The 10,850-nt window shown below is 49.2% G+C and overlaps 1 protein-coding gene across 1 annotated transcript in view; it reads right to left on the bottom strand.

Moving 5' to 3' along the window:
* Window positions 1-728, bottom strand: part of SYCE1 (synaptonemal complex central element protein 1) — an 8,564-nt gene extending 7,836 nt beyond the window's left edge. Inside the window, exon 1 of the mRNA XM_007451989.1 lies at window positions 654-728. Coding sequence (XP_007452051.1) covers window positions 654-723 — 70 coding nt within the window. The 5' untranslated portion in view covers window positions 724-728. The remainder of the gene's footprint in view (window positions 1-653) is intronic.
* Window positions 729-10,850: the final 10,122 nt, after the last annotated feature.

Genomic DNA, 10,850 nt, shown 5'->3' with positions numbered 1-10,850 from the left:
GGGAAACAGGCAGACTGTGGAAACTGATGCAACCTTTTGGAGGCCAGTCTGGCTACATCAACATTTTGAAGACAAAATTCCACTTCTAGGAATTTATCCATCAGATATGCTTGGTTAAATATGCAAAAGGTATGTTAAATGACACTGAAGCAACATTTATGTCAAAAGTAGGAAAAAAACGTGAACGCCCATTAGTAGAGAACTGCATGGGATTTAGCTGTTCCCTCCCCGTTTTCGTACCACCACCCAGGCTACAGGGACCATCCAGTCCATGCATCTATATGTTTCGTGTGATCCTCTAGGAAGGTGACCAAAAAGAGGGAAAAATAATTTAAATGTTAAAATTTGTGCCAGATGGGCTACTGCAAAGCCTTTACCCACTAGTCTTCCTATCATCTGAGTGTGATATCAAGTCGAAAGGATGTCCTCTGCCTACTTTTAGCTACTTAAGCGGAGCAGATGGGGCAAACGAGGCCAGCGAGAGGTGAGTGAATGTAGGTCGCGGGCCTGTGGGTGAGCCCTCGCGGCTGCCGGCAGAGCCGCCGAGACCCGTCCGGAGGGGACGAAAGTCGTTTTTCCCCACGTCCGCCCTAACTCGAAGCGACGCCCGCGTGCGCTCCCTGCCCGCCCAGCCCTCTATCGCCCGGCTCTACCTCCGGCCTCGTCAGCCCGGCCCACGGCTCCCGCCTGCTCCGCGCTCGATAGCTCCGAGCGCCCCGCCATTCCCTCTCAGTCTGGCGCCTCCGCTTGGATTGGACGGAACGCACGCCGGGGGCGGGGCTCCCTCAGCACGCCTGCGCAGTGCGCCCCGCGCCGGATCCCTTCGAGAGCGGGCCGCCGAGTAGACAGTTGGGCAAGCGCCAGTGCGCATGCTTGAGGCCTCCCGGTGCGGATTCAGTGCAGAGCAGGCGAGGGCGGCGCCTGGTATTCCAGGCTTGCGATTGGCCGGTTGAGGAGCCGGTGACCTGCGAGAGTGTAGAGGCCTCCCTAGAGCCCGCCCCACGTGACGTCACCCGCGTTGCGGAGAGTGGGCCAGAGCCTGGCGGTGGGGGGCCGAGTTTGATTTCCGGCTCTGCACGCTTAGGCCAGGTTTCCGGTTTACCCCAAACCTCCGCGTGGGCGTTCTGCACCGAGGCCGTGAGTTGGCCCCACCTGACTCATCTTGGCCGCTCTTCTCGGCTAGACGCGGAGGAGAGCGCAAGGGTGCAGCGAGACCCTGATTCTCCCCAGCGTGATCCCGAGGCTGGCCCTGCCTAGCGCGACACATTCTCAAGGGAGGCGAGGCCGAAGGGTGGACGATGTCGGGTCTGTAGGGCGGGCTGCGGGGGCAGAACTGCCGCGTTCCCCTGTGGGTCTGGAAGGACCGTGGTGGACCTCAGGGCGGCATGTGGAGGGGAGGTTCAGCCAGCCTCCCTGCCGGTGCTGGATGGGGCAGAATTCACGTTTTGGGGGAGGCCGGTGGACCGGGTTGCAGGCGGTGCAGGTGACAGTTAGTAGCCTGAGTCTGGGCATCTGAGTGTTCACTGGGCACAAATCCTGTTCCAAGACATCCCACCCCTCGTCTTCCTCACCTGTTGACCGGGATCCAGTCACGACAGTAACAACGAAGTGTGAGGAGCAGTTTTGAGAACTACCTGTGCAAAGCTTTGCTCTAAGAGCTGCCGTCAGTTTTCCTCTTCTGTAGTCTGGGAATAGTAATAGCAAACAAGAACTAACATGTAAGGAGGGCTTCCTGTGCCAGAACAGTTCCTATTCTCGTCATGGTAGGAGATTATTTCATGTAATCCTGTCAAAGGACAACCTGGCTGGACTCCCTCTCACTCACTCTGCTCAAGCCACCAGCCTCCTTCCTCAAGATAAATAGGCTCAAACCCACCTTAAGCCTTTACAAAGGCTGTCACCGCTACCACATGCACCCTTCTGAAGTTTTCAAAGCTTGAACTGTCACATCAATGTGAATATGCTGTCTAAAAATCCATAGCTCTCATGATATGGATAAGGTTATGAAAAGTCACAGAGTAAGAATTAGGATTCAGGGTCCAAGCAAAAGTCTGACTGGGGACCAGGGTCAGGGAAAGGGTCAAGAGTCAATGTCAGAGGCCAGATTCAGAGTCACTGTTCATTGTTAGGATCAGCATCAAGGTCAGGGACAGGGATAGGAATTAGAGACTTGAGACCATGGCCATTCCCACCCAAGGTCATGGTTCAAGTCAGGGACTACTGACCCAAACTATGGCAGAATGGACATGATCTCCTTGCTGCTGGGGCTGCTTCTTTGGGAATGAACTGATATATGCAAGATATGGACAGACCAAAGGTTCAAATGACCTTTGACGCCAGAACCCGTCTTGTACAGACTTCCTGGGGTTAGGGGCTAGGGTCAGGGTTAAGGACCCTAACCCGTAGGGTTAGGGTTGGGCTCTGGCTCAAAATCCAGGGTCAGTGTCAGTGTTGGGGATCAGGGGCAGTGCTAGGCTAGGGTTTAGGGCTGGGGTCGGGTTCAGAGTTTAGGGTTATGGGTCAGGATTAGAGAGTCAGGTTTGGAGGGTTAAGATTTAGAGCTTAGGGGGTCAGGGTCCACAGTCTAGGGGTCTGGGGCTAGGGTTGTTACAGTTTAGGGTTATATATAGGGGGATTAGGGTTATAGGTTAGGGTGTTAGAGGATTAGGGTTAGAGTTAGGTTTAAGCATAACTGTCCTCTTCCCCCTCCTCACTCTCCATCTTTGTGAGGTGTCCAGGCAGGGTAGGAGTGGCCCAGGGTCACACGTGAGTCAGGGAGGTAAGCTGAACCGTTGATTTTCTGTAGCCCAGTACTGGCCTCTGATAGAAGAATGAAATGTCTACTCTGGTCACTGATTGTTTCAAATCTAACTCTACTCAGTAAAGTGTTGTGGAGGGCCCCAGAAGTCCCACAGGTTGTCCCTCTGTCCTCCCACCCTCTGTCTGCCCACTCTGTCTGGGCAGCCCCAGGTTCCAGCACAGCCCTGACACACAGAGCACTCAGAAGACATGTGTGGATTTATATAGGACTGGGGGTAGCGACCTGCCAGCCCCGACGTGCTGCATACTTGAAGGCTGGTTGGGCCCTCCTGGGACTGAATGGATCCTTTGTCCTATTCAAGTGGCCAGCAGTAGACAGTCAGGTCTTAGCCAGGACAGCCCTTGACCTTCAACCATCCAGGCAGGCATTTGCAGTCCTCTAGCTCAGACCAGCCTGGGCCCTGTCAAGCCCTTGTTGCCAGTCACTGAGCTGACCATGTTACTGTGCAATTGAATAGCTACCTGGGCAGCATAGGCAGCCCCCTGGGTGGTTCAATTCCCTACATCCATGTGATTGAGAGAAGTGTCTCTTCCTTCACAGCCTCATAGACTGCCAAGAGAAGTAATAATCCTCCAACACAGAGTGTGGCCCTGGCCACAACATCCAAAGAGCAGACTGTTACCCCACAATTCTTTGGCCTTCCAGCTGTAATAAACTTTTGACACTCATACTCGTTAAGACTCAAGGATATGGGGGCCACTGGGCCTCCCAATGGGCAGTTCCTCACTGGGGCTGCATGGTCTCAGTGAGCCATGTGAGCTTAGGGCTCAGCCCTGTGTCCTCCAGAAAGCTTGCCAACTGTGGATTGTGTGGCATGGAATAACCCTTGAAACTCCTGCTGCTTCACTAAGCTAGAGTTTCCTTACCACCCAGCGTTCGGTCTCTGCTCTTTGTAAAGGAGAGAGAAAAGACTGGAAAATGAGCAATTTTATTCTTCAAGGATGGGTGATTAATGTGGCCAGGGGCCAGGTGTGACTACTGGGCTCCCACCTCCCAGAGTCACAAATGAAGTCTGTGTGCCTTTTGAGGCACACGGGCAATCAGGACCAGTCTGATGTGAGGACCTGATGCCCAAAGCCAGAGCCTTGAGTTTACCACCAAGAGCACAGTTGCTATTTTAGCAAGTGGAAGAGCTTCTTGCCATCAAGGGAGGACGGTAAGAGTTGCCCATATGCTAGTGCACAGTCTCTGGTCCTGTAAAACGTGATTACACGTGAGCATGAGCTCTTCAGTGCTTTCTGGTTCTGGAAATCATATAGGAGGTGGTTCACAGCAGGTGAAGCTAATGCTGTCAGTGGAGGTGGTAAAGCCAAAGGTCTGCAGTTCAGACTGAAGGTGCCTATGTCAGTGTGCATACAAGAGAAAACCATCTCGTGTGAGTGTAGGTCAGGCTCGTTTAAGAAGAATGCAATTGGGCTTCCCTGGTGGCGCAGTGGTTAAGAATCCGCCTGCCAATGCAGGGGACACAGGTTCGATCCCTGGTCCAGAAAGATCCCACATGCTGCGAAACAACTAAGCCCGTGTGCCACAACTACTGAGCCTGCGCTCTAGAGCCCACGAGCCACAACTACTGAAGCCTGCGCGCCTAGAGCCTGTGCTCTGCAACAAGAGAAGCCACTGCAGTGAGAAGCCTGCGCACTGCAATGAAGAGTAGCTCCCACTCGCCGCAACTAGAGAAAGCCTGCACACAGCAATGAAGACCCAGTGCAGACAAAAATAAATAAATAAAATAAAATACAAAAAAGAAGAATGCAGTCATGTTATGCCTATAATCTTTTTTTTTTTTTGCGGTACGTGGGCCTCTTCCGTTGTGGAGCACAGACTCCGGACGCGCAGGCTCAGCAGCCATGGCTCACGGGCCTAGCCGCTCCGCGGCATGCGGGATCTTCCCAGACTGGGGCACGATCCCATGTCCCCTACATCGGCAGGCGGACTCTCAACCACTGCGCCACCAGGGAAGCCCCAATGCCTATAATCTTGTATCTTGTGCCTATCCTCAGGGACCCCATCCTCAGTTCCTGAGGCTCCTACAACTCACAAACAGGGATTCAGATTCCTTTTTTTTTTTTTAAGCAGACTGAAATAATCCTTATGTCAGAGAGACATATTTTGGGGTGGCATATTCTAGTCACCTTGACATAGATGTACCCCAATTGGCTTATGCATTCATCTATTGAAGGATATCCTGACTTCTTCACGTTTTTAGCCATTATGAATAGTGCTGCTGTGCATAATCGCATCTTTGTTTGCATTTGGACATAGATTTTCAAAGCATGATCGTTGGATCCCAAGGTGAGACTTGTTTAGCTTTGGAAAGGAAACTGCCAAACTGTCTTACAAAGTGGCTGCACAGGCTCCCAAAAGCAAGGAGGGAGAGTTCCTGTTGTTCCTCACCCTCTAGCAATTGGTATTGTCACATTTTTGGAGTTAAGCATTCCAAGTAGGTGTGGTGTGATATCTCATGATTTTAATTTGTAATTCCCTAATGGTATATAATGTTGAGTATATTTTTGTTTGATTTTTACTATCTGTATATCTTTTTTGGCTGTGTGTATGTTCAGATCCTTACCCACGTTTTTATAGGGTTGTTTCAGAGGTCTTTGTCTATTTTGAGTCCAAATCCTTTATTGGATATGAGGTTTGCAAATATTTTTCTCCCAGTCTGTGGCTTGTCTTTTGACTTTCTGAATAAGGTCTTTCAGAGTAGAAATCTTTAATTTTATAAAGTCCACAATATTATTTATTTTGTGTTGTGGATTTTTTTTTTCTTTTTTTTTTTTTTTTTTCGCTGTACGCGGGCCTCTCACTGTTGTGGCCTCTCCCGTTGCGGAGCACAGGCTCCGGACGCACAGGCTCAGTGGCAATGGCTCATGGGCCCAGCTGCTCCATGGCATGTGGGATCTTCCCGGACCGGGGCACGAACCCGTGTCCCCTGCATCGGCAGGTGGACTCTCACCCACTGCGCCACCAGGGAAGCCCTGCGGATTGGGTTTTTGTGTTGTGTGTTAAATCTCAAAGTTCATGATCTACAGACCAAACCCAAGGTCATGTAGATTTTCTTCTATGTTTCTCTATAATTTTGATAGTTTTTCATTTTGAATGTCTGTGAATAAATTTGAATGAATTTTGTGTAAGTTTTAAAGTTTGTGTCTGCAGTCATTTCATTTCATATCGTTTCCAGTTAAATTGTTCCTTAACTATTTTGGAGAAGTCATGAGATATTTGGCTGTATTTCAGTTTGAATTTCTGCAGTTTAATGGATTCAGCAGAACTGCTCTCAGGGGGCGGGGCCTCTGCTGAACTGTGAGGGAGGCTTGGTCGGCACATTCGCATTGGCTGGAGGGGATGCCAGCCCACCTCCCTGACCCTCCGCGGGAATACCCGCTCTGACTGCGGACCTGGCTCTGCCCGAGCAGCTGAGAAGAGCTGGGTCTCCTCAGGACCCACTGGAGCCTTGGCTTCTGGAACACGTGGGGCCGAGGCCATGCTGACAGCCCCAGCTCCGGGAGGACAGGCATCGAGGCCACAGTAATGGAAGCCTGGTCTCCTCAGGACCTGCTGGGAGGTGATGCTCCTGAGGGAAAAAGTGAGGAAAAGTGGGCAGAAGGTTCCTGTGCGTGGCTGACCGCTGAGGGTGTCTGTCTTTAGAGGACCCAGGAGAGGAAGGGCTTGATGTGGAAAACTGGCTTTTTAGCCAGTTTTTGTGTATGGTGTAGACAGAGTGCAGTGTTGTTGTCTGGTGTGTGGTGTCCAGTTTTCCCAGCACTGTTTATCGAGGGGACTGTCCTTTCCCTGGTGTATGTTCTTGGCTCCTTTCTTGTGAATCAGCTGATCACACACCTGTAGGTTTATTTCTGGGCTATCTATTTCTGTTCCTCTGGTGTGTGAATGTGTTTTTGTGCCAGTTACACACTTTGTTGGTGACTGTAGCTTCATAATGTAGTGTGAAGTCAGGGAGCGAGATGCCTCCAGCCTGTTTTCCTTTCTCAGAATCCCTTTGGCTATTCAGGGGCCTTTGTGTTTCCACACAAATGTTAGGAATGTTTGTTCTGTTTCTGTGAAAAATGCCGTTGGAGTTTTGACCAGGCTTACTTTGCATTTGAACATTGCTTTGGGTAGAATGGACATTGTAAGAATATTCTTTGCAAACATGAGCACTGAATATCTTTCCATTTATTTGTGTTTGTTCAGTTTCTTTCATCAGTGTCTTACAGTTTTCAGGTGTGCTTTCACCTTCTCAGTTAAATTTATTCCTAGGTATTTTTTGGATGCAATTGTAAATGGGATTGTTTCTTAATTTCTCTTTCTGATGGCACATTATTAGTGTATAGAAAGACAACTTATTTTTGTGTATTGATTTTTTTTTTCCCTTTTTGCGGGACGCGGGCCTCTCGCTGATGTGGCCTCTCCCGTTGTGGAGCACAGGCTCCGGACGCGCAGGCTCAGCGGCCATGGCTCAGGGGCCCAGCCGCTCCGCGGCACGTGGGATCTTCTCGGACCGGGGCACGAACCCGTGTCCCCTGCATCGGCAGGCGGACTCTCAACCACTGCGCCACCAGGGAAGCCCGTGTATTCGTTTTGTACCCTTTGTATTTTGTACCCTGTGTATTGATTTCAGCTTTACTGAATTCATTTATTAGTTCTAACAGTTTTTTGGTGGTTTGATGTGGAAAACTAGAATTCAGATATCCTACTGTTTCTACTACATCCAGGTCAACCACAGCACCCAAGACATAGTGGCTCCCAATATAATCTTCCTGCCGTGCCTGTTAATAACGCGTGGATTCCTACAATAAAGATGAGCGTCACCGCTTTAGGTGAATCGCATCTGGTTAAGGCTTTGCCTCTATCATGAAGTTTGATGTCTTCTCTGCATTTTTTGGGGCATAGTTTGGACATGATTCATTTGAAAAGTAATTTACTTCCTAGTAATTTCAAGTGAATAAAAAAACTGTAAGTAGCAGTACAAAACACACCACCTCCCATAAAATACTCCATTGTGTTTTACCCAATACTGGGCTCCTCTCCCAGGGAACCAGCACATAAAGCCCCAAAGAGGAAATTTTATGGTTCCACCTTATAATCCTACGCACTGGCCTACTTCAACATTCACCGTTTCCCCAACTGCATGGAAATATCTTTTCCCATTGTGATCCAGTTTTCTTTTTCTGAAACCATTACTGAGACTTTCCCTCATTTTTGAAACCTTTATGGATTTAAAGCACACGAGATGAGTATGATCTCGGTGACCTTTTCTGCATGACCTCTTTTACTTAGAATGTTTTCAGTGTTCATCCACGTTCTAACGTGTATCATCAGTGCGTCATTCATTTTTTTCATTGTGATTAAAAATAACGTTTATCATTTAAACTATTCTGAGTATACAGTTCTGTGGCATTAACTACCTTCACATTGTTGTACAAATATTCTCACCATCCATCTCCAGGACCAATTCATTTTCCCCATGGGAAACTCTGTATCAATTTCTCTACATTTTTGCCAAAATTCGTTATTTTTAATTTTCTTGATTATAGGCCTTCTAGTGTTTGTGGAGGGGTATGGTGTTGTGGTATTAATGTGCATTTCCATCGTGACTCATGATGTTTAACATCTCTTCAGCTGTTTGTTGACCATTTGTATGTCTTATCTGGGCAAGGGTCTTTTCAAGTCCTTTTTCCATTAAAAAAAATTGGGTTGTTTGCGGGGGCCTGCAGCTCCCCCGCTCAAGCCGGGTCCCACCAAGCGCTCCTGCTGGCGGCCTTGGTCTCGGTGAGTCCAGCCTGGAGAGGTCTCCGCGCCGCAGGGGCCCGCGCGTCGGGGCATCGCTAGCGGCCTCGCAGGGGCGCCGCTTCCTCCCTCGTGCTCGCAGGAGAGGAGACGCCCGGCCCCAGGCGCCCGCGCCAGGAGTGCTGAGACCACGCTGTGCCACGCGGACGCGGCGACGGCGGGGCGGGTTTTGTTCGGCATTGGCTGCGGCTCACCTGAGCGCGCCGGCGGTCCGCGTGCCTCTCCCGGAAGTGGGCGTCACGGCCAGAGCGCACCTGGCGCGGGGCGTCCTCGGGGCTCCTCGCCGTCGGCCCACGGCGAGCCGGTGCGGGTCTAGGAAGCCTATGTGCGGCGGCTGGGAACGACCCCTCCCGTGGGTCCCTGGCACCCCAGCTGCATCCGAGCGCGGAGCGGAGGGCCGCAGACCGCATGTAAGAGGACAGGGGCTCGGTGGGGGTAGAGGAGGGAAGCACGACTCACACCAGGGCTGTTTGGCACAGTCACGGAGCCCCCTAACCTGACGGCCGCAGGAAGGGCTCGCCTTTGAGTAAAGGCTTTGAGAACAGGCCCGAGCCTACACCCTCCAATTTTACAAAATGTCTGCTGGTGTAAAGCTTACTCCCGCGCGCTTCTCCCAAGTAGCCAAGTGGCCCTGGCGAGGTCTCTCCAAGCAGGACCAGAGAGGGGCGGGTTGCCCTGAGACTCTCCCTTTGCCAAGGAAGTCCAAGGAATTTATCCTGCATGGTGACTTCACCTGCTGGGACCCCTCCAACTCCTACTCTGGCCAGCCGGGCCAGCCCGGCTTCCTGCACGTCTCCAGGGTTAGGGTTAGGGTTAGGGTTAGGGGTTAGGGGTTAGGGTTTAGGGTTAGAGGGTTAGGCTTAGGGTTGGGTTTAGGGTTAGGGTTAGGGTTTAGCGGTTAGGGTGAGGGCTAGGGCTAGGGGTTAGGGGTTAGGGTTAGGGTTTAGGGTTTAGGGTTAGGGTTAGGGTATGGGTTTAGGGTACAGGTTAGAGTATGGCTACGGGTTAGAGTTAGAGTATGGGTTAGGGTATGGGTTAGGGTTAGGGTATGGGATAGGGTTAGGGTACAGTTTAGGGTATGGCTATGGATTAGGGTTAGGGTACAGTATAGGGTATGGGTTAGTGTTAGGGTATGGGTTAGGGTTAGGATACGGGTTAGGTTTAGGTTAGGGTATGGATTAGGGTTAGGGTACAAGTTAGGGTATGGCTATGGGTTAGGGTTAGGGTACGGGTACAGGTTAGGGTGTGGGTATGGGTTAGGGTATGGGTTAGGTTTAGGGTTAGGGTATGGATTAGGGTTAGGGTACGGTACACTTTAGGGTTAGGGTATTTATTAAACCTCTCCCACTCTCCAGATATCACTTAGCACGTAAAGGAATATTATTTGGGGTCCAGCCAAGGAGAAGACTTTAGACACTAGGATAAGACAAAGAACACACACATTATAAATAAATCACATTAGGATTTTGTTTTTAACCTGTACATTAAAACACTAGTGCTTAGGAAATCTAATGGAGGCAGAAGCAGTAAAGGGTAGTTTTATGGGAATAACATCACAGATTTTCTGAGGAATACACAGATTTTGACTGGTTAGAAAGTCAAGGAGGAATGCTTTTGTTCTGAAGATGTAAACCCTCTTCTAAATTGAGCTGTTATTGGAAGTTAGAAATTTTGTGTTGCTGTTGTATTGCTTTGTGTTTTCATGATTTTTCTGCCTGCATCTCCCTTGTTAAACCTTTGAATTGGGGAAGAGTGCCATTACTGGAAATGAGTTTACAGAATTATTCTCAAAAAACAGAAGGAAATGGTTTTCACTTAAATATGAAGAAATAATCTCTATACTTGTGTACTAACAGAATTATGATTCAGGGATAATAATTCTATGAAATGTAATTAAACACACTATATATATTTTTTCTTTTAAATTTCCATTGTTACTTTTTAAAAGTACAATTAAAATTCAAGTTCTTTGTAACAAGTGAAATTTGAGAAGATAAATGAAAAGATAATATTTTACCACTTGCCGTCCTCTCCCACTTCCTGAAACGACCAGCATAATGTGTAGCTTTCTCATTTTATCCAGGTGTTCTTTACATCTGGAACATCATGTTTCTCACTGTAGAAAAACAGATTTAGCTCTCACAGTTTTTATAGGCTACATAATAGTCCATAAAACAGAAGTACCGAGTATTTGAGACTTAGCTTTTTGAGGGACACTCAGGTTACTTTCTATTTAATTTTG

The sequence above is a fragment of the Lipotes vexillifer genome, unplaced genomic scaffold (assembly GCF_000442215.2).
Source record: "Lipotes vexillifer unplaced genomic scaffold, Lipotes_vexillifer_v1.1 scaffold1117, whole genome shotgun sequence".
NCBI classification, from domain to species: Eukaryota; Metazoa; Chordata; class Mammalia; order Artiodactyla; family Lipotidae; genus Lipotes; species Lipotes vexillifer.
This window is presented reverse-complemented; position numbering and strand designations above follow the sequence as displayed.